Source organism: Equus przewalskii, chromosome 19 (genome assembly GCF_037783145.1).
Source record: "Equus przewalskii isolate Varuska chromosome 19, EquPr2, whole genome shotgun sequence".
NCBI lineage: Eukaryota > Metazoa > Chordata > Mammalia > Perissodactyla > Equidae > Equus > Equus przewalskii.
In genome coordinates, this window is record NC_091849.1 from 41,400,486 (window position 1) to 41,416,103 (window position 15,618).

General features: G+C 43.4%; 3 protein-coding genes across 6 annotated transcripts in view; 1 reads left to right on the plus strand and 2 right to left on the minus strand.

Moving 5' to 3' along the window:
* Positions 1 to 15,618, plus strand: part of TOMM6 (translocase of outer mitochondrial membrane 6) — a 74,184-nt gene that overhangs the window by 1,355 nt on the left and 57,211 nt on the right. Inside the window, exon 3 of one of the 3 annotated variants that reach the window (XM_070586059.1) lies at positions 7,288 to 10,655. The exons of 1 other annotated variant lie outside the window; for it this stretch is intronic. The gene's annotated coding sequence lies outside the window, so the exon portion shown is untranslated. Of the gene's footprint in view, positions 1 to 217; positions 711 to 7,287; positions 10,656 to 15,618 lie in introns of those variants that run through there. One more of the 3 variants, XM_070586058.1, reaches the window with a different exon arrangement.
* USP49 (ubiquitin specific peptidase 49) lies at positions 529 to 14,879 on the minus strand. 2 transcript variants are annotated; one of them, XM_070586046.1, is made up of 6 exons: positions 13,545 to 14,879; positions 11,817 to 12,021; positions 8,579 to 8,687; positions 7,833 to 8,038; positions 6,699 to 6,896; positions 5,486 to 6,331 (listed from the first exon to the last, which is right to left on the minus strand). In XM_070586046.1, exons 1-5 carry the CDS (start codon positions 14,877 to 14,879, stop codon positions 6,706 to 6,708), a joined length of 2,046 nt encoding a protein of 681 aa, XP_070442147.1. In that variant the 3' UTR covers positions 5,486 to 6,331; positions 6,699 to 6,705. The 2 variants fall into 2 exon arrangements, with proteins under 2 accessions (XP_070442146.1, XP_070442147.1); XM_070586045.1 differs by having other exon boundaries at positions 529 to 6,896.
* The window catches only part of MED20 (mediator complex subunit 20), an 85,538-nt gene continuing 84,764 nt past the window's right edge, over positions 14,845 to 15,618 (minus strand). The window contains exon 6 of the mRNA XM_008538903.2: positions 14,845 to 14,907. The gene's annotated coding sequence lies outside the window, so the exon portion shown is untranslated. The remainder of the gene's footprint in view (positions 14,908 to 15,618) is intronic.

Here is a 15,618-nt window from a genome sequence, read left to right on the forward strand (position 1 = left end):
AACCACCTCTCTGCGCGTCTTAGGATTCCTAGAGGCTGGGAGAAGCAATAACGTATATCATCTATTCACAAAATATAGGAAAGAGACTTGACATAAAACCCTTGGCAATTTCCTAGTTAAATGTGTTTCCAGATGTTGCACGGGACTTGAGTCTCTTACCAATTCCCCTGCAGTGCTTTTACATTTCTAATGCCACCTGTTGTCCTGTCGTCTGCAGACACTTGGAACCCCTGTGCTGCACTTGAACCTTCCAAAAACAGAGCCTCCAGTCTGTGACCATCACAAGACTTGCCCTGATGGCAGCTGAAGTTGATTCAGACGGGCACTGTCCCTTCCCTGCCTGATGTCCTTTGCTTTGCTGAGTGCACACAGGATCCCATTCTCTGGTCAGCAGTCAGGCTTCAGCTAAAGTGTTGTCTTCTGTTCCGTAAAGTTCTGTTCCTAAGTTTCTGCAGGGGGTGATCTCAGCTCTTAGGGAATAAGCTAATGGTATTTTAATAAATATTTGAAATAAAGACTGCACACAAAGCCATTTTATTCTTTTAATAAGAAACTTCGGCTTACAAAAACAAGGTGTAAAAAGTCAAGATTTACAAAAATCATAAAAACATGATTTATATTTCACACTCAAAAGAGAGAGGAACAAAGCCCAAACATGGATTGTAACAGAGGTGGTTTGCTTCATAATAAACAAAAAAAAGAAACGGAAACTGTAGCCACTGTGAAGCTTATTCTGGAGGAATTTGCATGTTTGAGCCATACTAGGGAGGAAGCTATTTGGTGTTGCATAGCATTTTAGTGTGTGGGGGGAGGGGTGTTCCAGGCACCAGGGAGGCAGTGTTGCTGTAACAGAGTGAGATCTTTTGGCAGAAAGAAGGCAGTGGTGTGCAGGTGGAGGCAAGGTGTAAGTAAGCCTGGGCAGTGGGCACTAAAGTGACACTGCTTGAGGAAGCTGCTTCCTTCACAAGGAAATAGATGTTTTCTGACCCTAAAATTCATGGCAGTGTGACTGTCCAGGAGTTTGGGTTTCTTTGGAAATGGAATATGTAAGGAACTGACATGGAAAGAGGCGTGTAGGTTTAGAAAGATGTGGAGACAGAGACAGGTGCCCCTTGGCAATTTTTTTTAGTTGATTTACTTCTACTTGTTTTTCCTACATTTTAAAAAATACTGCTTTTCAGTGCCAAGTCTCCTATGGAACTGGTATGAGGTTAAAGGACATGAATTGGAAAGGCGGGTCAGTATAAATGCACCACAGTGGCCTAGTTGTTACAGTTGACAGATGTTGTCTCTAGCAGTCTGTTCACTAAAGGTAAATAGGACAGACTAGTCCTCCTCAACCCTGCCAGCATAAATCTTGTTAAGAAAGCTGGGAATTGTTTGAGAATTATATATATATAATAAAAAGCACCATTTTCTTGTGAGTATTAATCAGGCAGCTCCCATATGTTAGGAGAAAGGAGTTTGAGCTTGTGTGAATTCAGGCCTGTGGCTCTCTTAACATGAAACCAAGATCCGTGAAGAGCCTACACTGGGACCGCAGATCATTTGACAGGTTTATGGATGTTAAGATGAGGACGGTTCACATAGGCTGGTGAGCAGGAAGGAGACGTTTAAGCCATAGCATAGATTCTAGCCCCCTTCAGACCTGCACCAGACGCTGCTAATACAAGAAATAGCAGCACCTCCCGTTCTTTATAGAATGAAACTTATATCCTTGAAGTCTGCTACCCAATCAACTCATAATTGTGAATAATTCTATTTGATAAAAATTTTCAAAGTTGAAAATCAAAATCTCGCAAAAATTAAGACATGGCAGCTTCCAAAGGCAGAATTCAAATTTCACTCAGAATTTAATGTTTTAGTTTCAAGTAATAGTGTTTACTGTTGGTTGGTTTGTAAAGCCATAATGCAGGTAAAGTGTCATTTAAACTAGCTTAATTCCTCAATGTGATAAGAATTTAGCAAATAAAGCAACCAAATTTACAATTTCCAGAAATATTGATAATTATTCTGTAAAAGAAAGTGCTGGCTTTTACCATTCTAACACATAACATTCTCCCCAAGGGAAGTCAGTTTTACATTCTGTCACACAGTTTTCAGCCCTGGCTAGTTAACACAGTGCTAGGAAAATCCCTTATATACTACCTAGGTTAGGAAACGTGCCAGCAGAAGTAAGTATGGAAAGAGTCCATAAAAATGACCACTTGCCTCAATGTGGTAGTAGCTCTGGTGTATTTAGAGCAATGTGTGGTTGAACGACTACACAGTGGTTAAAGTGAAAGCCCTAGACCAAAAGATGGTTAATTTAAATGTAGAAGATAGAAACTAGACTCACAGCCATATTTAGAAGGCGCTTTTCAGCTGTAGTGCTGACTTCAAAAAAGAATCCGAACCACCAAGGAGCATACTTACCCAGTAAAAAACTAAGTGGCCATGGGAGGTTTTACTTCAAAGATAGAACCTCCTTACCTAATTGGGCCAGTAATTAGGCTGAGGGACCCAATTATCAAATGTGCTTTCAGTGGTGAGCTTTTTAGACACCCTTTGGTGAAGTCTCATGAGCTCAGTGAAAACCTTAAGGTCGCAGTAAAAGGAACATGCTAGAAACAGTCTTGCAGGTGAGCAGACTGGGTCTCCTCCACTCTCACAGCCACTCAGCACCATCCAGGGCAGCACCTGATGAAAACGGGCTGGGGGGCTGGGACAGGTTCTTTGAGCCATCCCTTTTGCATACTACACAGTGCACTGGCTTGCCTTACAATCTAAAGGTTCACATATGGGGGATTGTGTTCTATACTGCTTTGTGAAATGTGCAAAAGAACTTCAGAACTAATGAAGGTATGACTTCAGGAGCAACCATTTTTGTCTGACTTCTACCATAAGTTGCCCAGCATTAGAAACAATAAAAGGCCTTTCCTGAACATTTGTGCTCTCCCAACCAGCTGGAAAAGCAACCCTTCCACTCATAAGGTACAACCCAAGATAGGGATATAATATATGTTTAGGAAGGGATAGCCTTCCCAGCCTGATTTGAAAAGGCCTGACCGAGTTAATGTTTGTACCATAAAAGGGATGGTGAAAAAGAATGGGGTACATAGTCTACCTTGAAAAGCAGCCATTTGATGAATAATTACAAATACAAAGATTTTGGACATTACAGTAGAATTTCAGCACTTGCTGGTAAGGATAATTTGCTTTCACACGCAAGAGATATGAAATGCTTTAAAAAAGTCTGATACCAAATGTCCTTTACACTATACAGACCCATTTGCCACTTGAAATGACAAGAAGGAATCCTTCCCCTTAATCTTTTTCAGTTCCATGCAAACCATAATTGGGTACAAGGCACCAAATTTTATGAATTGTATAAAATTAGTTCACAAAGCTTTATCAGTAAGTAAAACAAACTCCGTTTCTCCCTCCCTGCCTGCCCACCCACATTCCCACCCCCTACCCACCCAAGTTTTCACTCTGCACTACTGTCGACCTCTCTTGGGCTTATGCTGGGGCCTGGCTAGGGCCGTGCCCCACTGCCAGCCAACCAACCTCATTAGTTCTTGCACTTGGATGGAACTGTAAGCATAGCCAGAGTAGGGAACTCATACAATCAATGATTCTAGAAGCCTTGCCGTTAAAAACAAAAATAAACTCTGCTATTGAGTCCATAGGACACATTAACACTTCTACAGTTTTCAATTTTATTCATGACGTTTTAAGAGACATCTGGAAATTCTTTACATTGTGGCACTGCCCCCCTCAGCCTCAGAGGAGCTGGGTCAAAGCTGGCAAGAGCTCTGCCCACCATTTAATAAGAGCTTCAGTTCCTGGCTGTTGAGAGCATTCCTAACTTTTTTTACAGTAGCATGGATGCTCATCTCAGGCAACCACAAGTATGAGGGTCAAGCTAGATTGAGGTAAAAATCATTTTTGAGGTCCAGGGTGCGTTCACCTTGGCTGGTTACAGCAGAAAGTAAACACACCAGCCAACTGCAAAGGGTTCCTGGAACAGGACTCTAACTACTCATCTGGGAGAGAAGCAGGCCCATAAGGTTCAGTTAGGAGATGCGGGATGTAATCTGGCAGCTTCTAGTCAACTTCTACCTGGTGGTTGTTTTCTTCTCTTCAGAATGCTTCAATTTAAAGATGCAACTAAGAACTTCATCTACTTCCAGTATGTAAATAAATTAAAGGCAAAGGGACATTTCCCTCACAACAGCTACTGGCTTATGCAGCAGGGAACTCTTTTTTAATAAAAATCTCCATAAATACTAACTTCTCAACAGCGTCTAGTGCTGCTGCCTCTGGGTACCTGAGGTGTCTGTGACTGCAGGGGCACCGTCAAGAGTGTGCAGCTCGGTGAGGACTCTGATATTGATTTCTATTCCAACTCGCTTTAAATGATTTTATTCATTTGATACATGGGTGCTCAGCTAAGTTAAGCAGTTATTTTACAAAATCCTTAATCTGCTTAATAACCCTTATAATATTTGGTATAAAACTATTTTTTAAAATTAAATTTGAAGATCCTTTAATTTTTCATTAAATGCATATTTTATTTTTTTTAAGTATTTCCCCCTGGACAGCCTGAGGGATGAAGTAGATGCTCTATTAGTTTTTCTCCATTTGTAAGTTCTCTTTTTCTAGAATAATAAATAGAGCATTCAATGAAAGGTGAGGCACAGTTTCTATTTTCCTTTTCTTTTTACTCTCCTTGGTTTTTTTGAGTTAATGGGCTTCTCTAGAAGTCATTGCCAATCATGCTGACTTAAAAATGTGGATCTAGAGAGTATAGCTTCACATCAGAGCCTCTGGCAGCATGGGCAGCTGTGACACTTTAAAACAGCGTCCAGGAAGAGGGTGAGCCCTGGCCAAGCTTGTACATAAGAAGCCTGCAGTAGACAATATAAACCAAACAGCATAAAAAATGCCATACGCTATCGCTTCCAAATAAAAGCTGAATATTACAGAAATCTCACAGTGTTGGAAAAAGCAAGTTTAATTTAAAATATAGTCACTCCCCCTTTATCAGGGCGAGCCCTTTTCTGTCTGAATTTCTTCCATGTCTCAGTGCTATCTGGCAGGTCCTATGGGAGAGTTCATCTCAAAAGAGGTCAACAGCAGATGCTACAGATCTGCTTGGGAAATGTGGCTCATCAACATCACTAAAGCTACGACCCTTAATCTTTAGCGTCTTCCCAACTTCCCACCCCTCCCCAAACTCCCTTCCACATCTACTCCCTTCAAGTGACAACTGTACTTCTACCTGAATTGAAATATTGATATGATATACTCAGTCAAAAGATGAGCATTCATAGTGACAGGCTGAGGCAGGCTGCAGCAACCCCCACAATGGGAGTTATGGTTTGCATTCACTGTTACTGGTGAGTCTAAGCAAAGGATTGAGAAGGGAAATTCAGTAGTGCCCGATGGGGAGGAGGTTTTTCCATCTGGGCAATTTCATTCCACTTAGAAACTGACCCAGTTTTAAAAGAAAGATATTTTACTAGCACTGGGGTAAAGGACAGGGCACTCTTGCTTTTCTCTGATGGACTGAGTGTGGTTGGGTAAAGAAACAGTAGAGATTTTCAGATTTTGGAGGAAATAGGCCAGGGCCATCAGCAATAAACTGCTCAGACATATAGGGGGTAGGTTCCTAAGCCCTAGGAAAGCAAAAGCTCTCAAACCTTGTGGTGAACAAGAATATTCTAGCCCTCCAGGTACAAGGAAGAAGCTGCAGGCTAAGAAAAGCTGCATGCTGCACCAAGGTGAGAACAGGTGATAGGCATTCAGATAAGGTGGTCCAGTATCCCTGCCCACCCTTAACTGAGTTCTGAGAAAGCCTCAGACAACTGACCTAAAGGCCAATTTAAACCAAACCCTAGACCTTGACCTGACCTGAACCAGGAATAGAACTGGATAGCCAGGAGTGCCCAGAGGCTCAGCATGCAAGAAAGAACATGTCAGGTACCAGTTTATTGTGTCCCCATATGAACTGCTCCTTCTTTAGAATGAAGGGATGTTCATGCCAGCCTCAGAAGATGTGGAATGGTTAAATGACAGCAGCAGCCAGGGAGGCTATGACACTTGAAAATCCTCCCATTTTGCATGGGGAAATTTGCTCCATGCATTGCATTCCACTCTTCAACTACTACCCCCTAAAAAAGGAAATCTGCAAGTTTTCAACCCTTGAGTTATTTCCTTTGTAGAAACAAATCCTTAGACTTCACCTCCCACCTTGGAACCAATCCCATCCAGCAAGCTGCCAGCCCAGGGCCCCTCCTCACGTGCTCTCTCCAGGGCTGCTCACATCAGGAGGGTTCTTCTGAAGCTGTAAGGAGGTCCTGATTAGCAGCGGAATCACATAATGGAAAGAAACATGGCTGCTCTCCTGGCTGGATATAAGCAATTTACTCCCTCTTTTCTCCACCCAGATCCCTCTATATTCAGAAGCAACTGATGAAAGAATCTTCATAGAAGTTACTCCTTTTGGTTGGTTTTATCAAAGGAGAGAATTTCCAAATGCATTCAAAAGAGACTATAAATTTTATGATAGGACATGAGTCACCTGGCACCTTCTGCTCTAGACCCAGTGAGGCAAACCTAGTAATCTGTTCCTGCAGTAAACCTTATTTCCTATAAGAGGAAAGATGAATAGACACCAATAGTTTAAAAGCAAGCCAGTCCTTGATACATGCCTCCCATTCAGGGGAAGGTCCGTGGTCTGCCCTCATCGTTGTTGCTGGACTGCACCTGAGCTTGGAGTTGGGTTTCTGAGATTCTTGCATTGCCCTGAACTGTTCTTTGAGTGTAAAAAAGGATGTAGGCTTGAGTTTTGCACACTTCCTCGACACTGCATACATTCAGCTTTGAGTCATTGCAGTGGACCCAAAAACCTAGGAAACCAAAGGAAAGAAAGAGAGAAAATGACTACCCAACTTATATTTCCAGTTACCAGGCAAAACCAGGAGATGAAGAAAGGGACAGAGGAGTTCTGAATACAGCCAACCCTTGATTATGGTGGTGGGGGAAGAGACAAGTAAATGAAACCAACAGACTCCTGTAACCATTGGATTTAACCCCACCAAACTGCACAATACTGCTTAGAATATTGACTGTAATTTTTGTCCTCGTTCTATTCAGGCTTTTTCATTGCCCATTAGGGCCTTCTACAAAGTCAGCCAGCAGATGGGGACTAAGAGATAGAAAGAGAAGGGAGAAGGAGAGGGGAGATGTAAATAGTGATAACAGAAAATTTAGAAGGAATAAAAAATTATTTGTTCACAGGCTCCCCCTGGCTGCCCCAAGGACTGAGGAGTTCAAGAGAGGAACACCGCTGAAAACACACCCACAGCCCACCCCCCTCATTGCAGTATCTGGGAGGCTCCTTGGGAGGGGCCCTTGAATCCCCACCATCCCACTGTGAGGGAGGTAGCAAGACATAGTAAGTGCTCAATAGATGTCCTCAGCTCTATTATGAGCTGAGGCTAGTGAGATCAATACACCATCTCCATGAGGTCAGAGAGGTCATGTCATTTCTGCATAACCAGGAAGGGAACTGAGGTCGCAGCAGAAGTATTAATAATAACAATAACTTTGGACATTAACTGAGCATTTTGTGCTAAGCACTTTTACATGATCCTGTCAATTCTTAGAACAATCATGTTGTTACTTAGTGATATATCCAAATTTGAATACAACTTCCATCATTCTTTCCACTGAATTTTAATGTATGTAATATCTCTTTATGGATGAAATAAAAGGAAAGCAATGAAATGTGGACAACCAGCCCTTTTCCGTGTCCCCCACCCCACAGAGTAAAGCGCACGCACCTCCCTCTGTGTTGTAGCAATAGGCTGTGTAGTGTCCTGAGCCAAACCCTTTCCCGTGATGCATGACCACTGCGGAGAGATCATAGGCAAAGGTCTCTTTGTCAAGAGAGGAGAGCATGTCCCTGCAGCAGTAAGGTTCCATGGTTAATACCTGGTCAAAGACGACATGGACCCCAATCTTCTCTCGATGATTACGGCCAGACCACCTAGAATATGGATATAGACTTCTTACTAGTAAAAAATGGCATATGCAGTCATAGGTAGAGGTAGGTAAACAGGGAACTGAGAAAACCTTCGGGCTTTGGTTTTCATGCCAATAAAACAGCCAATGTCCACATATATTTCCTGTGAATGTTCCATGATATACCCTGAAACTAGAAATCTCTATAAACAAGCAATTCAGTCAATAATCTTTTTGTAGTTTACTGCCTGCCCTGCTTTTCAGATTATCTCATACTTTATTCTGAAGGTGACTCTATAAAAGGCTAGAAAATCTTCAGGCACAGACATCCGGGGCTGGCCAGCCAATTAAACAGGGCCACGAATGTGGAAGTCCAGTCCTACAGGGCCCCAGCATCAACCTGCCTCACTGGGCAGGAAGCACTTAGCCTTCATGGAATGTGCAAGGTCTCTAGGGAACAAAGTTCCCCTCCCAGCGCTAAAGCAGACATTTGCCCTCACTAAAGCCTTTGAAACAGCTATTCCCACAGCTCACAGCCACCTGGGATGCCCCAGAGCAAGCTCACCTGAATCTTTTAAGGTGCAGCCGGAGGACCTGAGGTAGTCTGTAGATCATTAACTGTTTTCTAGCTTCACTCAGAACAAGGGGTTTTGGATTGGATTTTCGTCGTTTGCCTATATGGTTTGGAAAGGTATAAGACATAGGTTATGAGGAGTCACATTCTTTCCAAGCTATGACAGAGACAATGACTTGCCACTCAATATGCATTCTTCTTATTTCTCAGTATTTGAATCTCCATTTTATTTGAGGCAGCAATGTGACTCTCTGTAAGACTGTATTTCCCAGCCTCACATGCCTGCAAGGTGTGGCCATGGAAGTTCTAGTGAGATTAAAGCAATGATTGTGTGGCTCTTTTGGGATGGCTGCTTAGGAAGGCTGACTCAGTTGTAAGGTACATCCTTTGTCCTTCTTACTGTTTGCAATTGCTGGAATTCTACTTGGACCATGAGGTAACCTTGAGGATGGAAGCCCTGAACTAGGACAGTAAAGCTGAAAGATGGGGAAGGAACTTGGGTCCCCGATGAACATGCAGCCACCATGCCCGCCCTGAATGTCCTTCAAACTTCTTTTATATAAAGAAAAGAGTTCTATCTCGTTTTAAGTCACCGTTATTTGAGTTGACTTATAAGCAAACAAACTTAATCCTAATACATCCACTTTCAAACTTTTGCCATCAGCAGTTTCCAAAACTGGTATGGGTTTAGGATGGTATGCTCCTGATGTCACGGATTTATCAATGGAATATAATGAAGGTCACAGCAACCACATGCACATAGATGCATATGTTAGGGTTCTATGCCTTTATATATGAGCTTATCACTTAAATGATGATGCAGCATAATATAACTTAAAAAGCTTTTTGTTTTCATCAGAGAGGCCAAATTCTATTTCCTGCGTACAGCTATTTATGCCATTAGGTAAGTTATTCAAAACTCTGAACCTCAGTTTCCTCTATTCTCAAGTGGGGACTAATGCATATATTTCAGGTTTAGGAAAAAGGAAGAGACATACGATTACCAAAGGACAAAGTATTTCAACATATTTTTTTTCAGCCTGATTTTCAGGCACATAAATATTCAGAAAAGAAACTTTGCTGGTTTTATATTTTTATGAAACATGTTTTTGAAACATGTTTCTTGGATAAAAGCAGACTGCTGGACATGCAGGACAAGGCTGAAAGGCTGGCCAGACTTACCCAGTGCAAAGCAGAACCCGTACTCAGACTCCCAATTTTGGTTCTAAAGCTACTGAATTGTGCAGGAAATGCATTTCTAAATTACAGCAAATAAACAATGGAAATAAAGTTCTTTTAATTTCCATCAGAAGCTTTCTCTATAACCATTTACTGATGACTGCTCTGTTATTATATTAATTAAATCAGTGAATGGATGGGAATATAAAATTAGTTAGTGGTCCACTGTGGTGCCTGCTAATTGTCTTTGAGCTGTTGATATCGTGGTCTGTGTCTGAAGAGCTTGGCATCTGACTCCAAGTCCTGTCTGTACCACTTGTGAAAGGTAGCAAATCACAGTCAGATGACATATCATGGAGCTTTCTGTGACAACTGCATGTGGAGCTATTGCTTTTTATAATAGATTGCCCCAGAATGAGTGTGCCATAGCTTTTGCTAGGGCTGGCACTGATGATATGTGGGGGCTGGAACAGAAGGAGAATTCAAAGAGGGCCCTGGCCTTATTTTACACTCCTATTCACCAGCAGATTTCTGAAAATTACTGCAGCTCTGCTTGGAAACCCTGGCAGTGACTGCCACGCTCAGCAGGGGGAGTATGTGAGCTAAGATGAAGACAATATAGAATCTGGCTTTGTTTCCCTAAAATGAAATTCACAAAGAAAAAGAAATTACTGATTCGATGGAGATTGATCAGTTCTGTTTCCATTTGACTGAGCTAGCCACACAGAGAGGTGGGCAGCAATCAATGCATTTCATCCCTTCCCCATAGCCTTCCTTCCCTGTATTATTTGAACTTGCCTAGAGAAATCCTGATAAACTGGCACCTTTGGCAACCAGAAAAACAATCCTTTCTTGCAAAAATAAATAAAAGTATTTCTTGCCTAATCTATCATGTCTGAAAGTGATGGAGTTAAAACGGTTAACATACTTCTGTTCCTTACAAGTAAAAAGCTTTATGAACCACTATTTAAACAGATCCTGCTCTTAGAATTTAAGTCACTGCCTTTATATCAATGTGGAACAGGAGTGGGGAGTCTACAGTTAACCAACTACAGCATTTCAAATTTTGTTTTAAAATGGCAAAATGATATCAAGTATCGCTTTTCATTTTTGTCCTGATTCTTCAGAGAGAAGTTTACTACAATTTACTATTTTAAAAAAACATATGCAATTATATTAAGAAGATTAATATATTTTTGGTTTTATTCCCAAAACTTTTAGTCAAAACTACTATATGGCTGCAAATTGAGTTCTAGATCTCTGAACAATCCACATTAATTTTAGTTTCCAAATTTTTATATGCCAAAAAACCCAAACATGAGCTTCCAAGTATTTCTTCTGCATTTCCTCTCTATGTGCTCAGTTAGCAAAAGCATTAAGTGTTAGTGGGGCAAGATGCCCACGTAACCACATGAAAGTTCCACTATAAAATTAACGCCATGATAGAGAAATACTTCCTTATGACCCCTTCCGAGATTCGAACATTTCAGGAATGTGAAGAAACAAACAAATGCAGAAAGTAACTGTGAAGCTGCTGTGGAGCGATGGACCTTATAACTTGCTTTCTGTTCTCATTTTACGGATCCTTAGCATCACTGCTGACACATGTAAATCCACAAATTCAGTACAAAAGTACACTTTTCTGATACCATAGCTCAAACAGGCTATGCTACCTGAATTTAGATTAAATAAAAACTGTGAGACTCTATATTAATGAGTTTTTAGCAGGACCCTGTAGCACTATGAAGCTAAGTACTCACATTCTTAGAGACCCCATTTCAGGATCCACACTTTCAAACGCTTCCCAAGATAACAACTAATGTCAGTCACAGCAGGAGTCAAAGGAGGCACAACTATTAGGTTCTGTTTTGTTTTTTAATATATAATGTCCATATGCTTGTTTTCAGTAAAATGAGAGAAAAAAATCTTTAAAATATGCTTTAGAACCACTCAATATTATCAGTATTACTTTTGACGAAAGGGGCAAAAGAATCACCTTAAACTGATATTCCAGTTGGCCACCGCCAATCCCCTCACCCCCAGCACTCACTGTTACACTGGTCACAAGCGTAGATTCTCCCTTCCAGGGCCTCTGTTTCTGTGAACTTGGCCAGCATCTCAGTGAGCAGGCACTCTGTCTGATTCAAAGGGATAAACCCCTTTTCTATGCAGTGATAGCGTTCAGGGAATTCCAGGGACAGATCCCAAAAGGGCTCAATGGTATTGGATTTGTAATTGCATGATATACATGTGACCTAGAATGAAAAGATTGATTTAACAGGTTATATAACTTCCATGCTTACCACATACCTGTTTGCTCACTTTATACAAGACAGACCAAAACTAAGTGTACAGTTTTCAAAAGAAGTTTATTGGGGTCAGCCCCATGGCTGTTTCGTTAAGTTTGCACGCTCTGCTTTGATGGCCGAGGCTTTCACCGGTTCAGATCCTGGGCACAGACCTAGCACCACTCATCAAGCTACTCTGAGGCAGCTTCCCACATAGCACAACCAGAAGGACCTACAACTAGAATATACAACTATGTACTGGGGAGCTTTGGGGAGAAGAAGAATTAAAAAAAAACTTTATTGTAATATTAAAATAATAAACAGAACTTTAAGAGAATTAGAGCATATTACTTCTGGCATGTATTTTGAATTGTGATGCTAGCTGGAATTGGAAAAACATGCAGCACAGAGATTAGTACCTCTCCCTTTCTCCCTAAGCATGCAATACCATTCAATACTGCAGGAGTACAGACTGCAAGTTATCATGGAATCTGTCTGAAATGGACAATTTGCACATTCCTGTCTGCTTCTCTCATCCTCACATTCCATCCTCCTCCAGACTTTGCTCCTTCCATCCAGTCCAACTTGCCTCTTTTTGACTTTGTTTCTTGGGCATCCTACACAGATCCCTGGGTTCGCAAAGCCTCAAAGTACCTTGAGATTAGACCTCCTCTCCCATTATAACCTTCCCAGATGCTCCTCTCTTCCTATGGACCCTCAGGGAGTAGAGGAAGTACCCATAAATACTCCCCTTTCACATGCTAAAAAAAGCGTAAACTTTCTCTTCCCATCCTATTCATCATTCTTTTAAAACTAAATACCAAGACACAAAACCTAAACCTCAGCATAGGATAGAGCTTTTACCCGAGTCTCTTAAGTTGCCTGCCTTTTTAACTCTAAAAATTCTTTCTGCATATTCTCACAAAGCCTTGTTTATAAGACTTTGCTTACATCCCTACATGGCTAAAGACTCAGGAAATAAAAGGTGATGGGGAGCAGGAGGGAGGCTTGGTTAGGCCTTTGGCATCCTCCTAGCCACCTCCCTTCCTTGTACGTAAAGAATGCACGTGAAGAATACTCTTTCAAACTACCATGGAACCAGGGTTACGGGCAAACTTCAATTTCCCAAAACTGATCAAAGGATGGTATGCCAACAATCGGTACTTAAATATAACAATGAGAATATTGTATTAGCCATATTGGCATTAAAGGTAAAGACAGTCACTGAAAATGAAGTGATATGGCAAGTGAAACTAAAAATCTGCCCAGAAAGAGACAGAAGGCAAGTTCACCAAAAAGGCCATCACAAAGATTACTACAATGAAAGGTACAATGGCCACCTGCAATTACTCTGCATAATGTCAGCAAATGTTGGGTACCCTGGTGAGCCCAACAACCAAGGGAGGCACTCACAGGAAGCCCAAACTCGAACATATAAGCCTCCCTCCAGGTGATGGGCAGAGTGGGGGTTAGGGTGGGCACACACCTACCTGACTAAGTAGCTGCCCGTGAAATATGGTATTCACCACCTTTAAGACCTGTTTGGTGAGCTTCCTCTGGGAGAAGGGGATGAGGATCCGGTGCGTGGTGCCCTCGGACTCGAGTTCCTGCTGCACTTTGTGCAACAGCTCGCAGAGAAATTCCTGCGCGTCCTGCTGGTCGTAGCCGCGGAAGGCAGGGATCAGGCTCCACACTGAGTGAAGCATGGCGAAGGGTGACACCAGGGCCCACTTGCCAGACCACATGACTCGGAAGAGGGTGTGCAGTTCGTGACAGAGGGAAATGTGCTTCGAGCTCGGCTCCTTGTTCTGGATGAGTTCTAGGCTCCGGCTGATGGAGGCCCCGCCGTTCAAGCAGAGGCCCTCCCGCTCGCCCGACTCAGCCCTGTCGCTCCTCGCAGACAGCTCAGTGGCCGAGCTGCTGGCCGGCCTGCCCGACAGTGGAGCCTTCCCGTTGGTTTTGGGAAACAGGTGTTCCGTTTTGGAAGGGTCGAGGTTCAGAAAACACTCTCGGAACTTTTGGAGGTGGCTGAGCACCTGGAGGATGGAGTTCATGTAGCAGGTGTTGCCCAAGTTGCGCAGGCCCGTGACGCCGGGCGCCATGGCGGGGGCGCGGCGCGGCTGGAGGCGGCCCCCGGCGGGCGCGCGCGGCGAGGCGGGGCGCGGGGCCGCGGCCCGGGGCGCGTGCAGCAGCAGGCGCGCGCTCTTGCGCGGAGGGGCGCTGGCCAGCTCCTCCAGCAGCCTCCGCTTCACCTCGCGCCGCCGCTGCCGCGCCTCCTCCTTCTTGCGCTCCAGCGCCTCCTCCTGCCGCCGCTGCTCCAGCTTCGCCTGGCCCCGGGAGCTCTTCTCGAACCAGAGCCGCAGCGTCTTGGCCAGCAGGCGCTGGCGCCGGTACCACAGAGCCGTGAGCATCTGCGGCTGTCCCTGAGGGGCATGCTGCAGCGGGATGGCGTCCTCGCCCGCGGCCATGGACCGCAGCATCCGCCCGCGCCTCACCGGCAGGTCCTGCTTCTGGCCCCTGACGGCCAAGAGGGAGCTTCTCAGCAGCTTCAGGTCCCCCTCCGGGTTATCATTGAGCACATAGTCCTTGCACAGGTAACAGAACACGTAGAGATCCCAGACCTCCATGGCAAGGGGGTGTCCAGTCTCCTCAAAGTGTTTAAGGGCGTGATCCTCAATGTACCGGCCGCAGGCCACGTGGGAGCACTTGAGACAAGCCCACACGGACTCGGTGGTGGTGCACTCCCTGCAGCACCACTTCTGAGGGTTCAGGATGGAGTGGTCCTGGGCGAGCCGCAACCGCCCTACATGTTTGCATCTATCCATGTCTTATGGAAATCTCCACTCTTTCAACCTGGCACGACACAGTCCCCAAAGAGAGAGAGAGAGATGGGAAAAAAAAAAAAAAAAAAAAAAAAAACCTTTTAGCAAAATATTTTCCTAGAAAAAGGCTTGCACTGACATTTTCAACTCAATACTCATTAGTTTTCAATTCAAAATTGGTTCCTTTGGAAGGAAGTTAAAAGAAAAGCAAATTTGGTATAGATAGAATTACAGAGGGACAGTTAAATTCCTTAAAAAGGAAGAATCATAAAATACTGTACGGGGGGGCCTTAGCCCTCAGAGGGATTAGTGCCCTTTGCCATGTGAGGACACAGAGAAAAGCCAGCTGTATGGATCGGTATGAACCAGAAAGTCCGTTTACTTTTCTAAGCCTGTTGTAATTCTTGAATATCAACTAATTTTTATGTTAGGCTGATTTGTATTCCTTAGGAAATGTCATTACCCTTATTTCACATCGCACCCAACTGGCCACCAGGGGAAAGAACTTGTATTCTGAACCATCTCTGAATTGACGGTGCCTGGAAGTGAAACCCCAATGTCTCATACTGACCAAGATCCTAGTTGTATGCAGAAAGGGACAGGGCAGAGGAAAGGGGAGGAGAGACATAGATAGTGCTTCGAATTCAAGAGATGAAGACTCTCAAAAAGGCAATCTTAGGTCGGTTTCAATGTATTTCAAAGCAGAGAGGACAGGATACGGTAGAGGTAAGAAAGAGAAAGT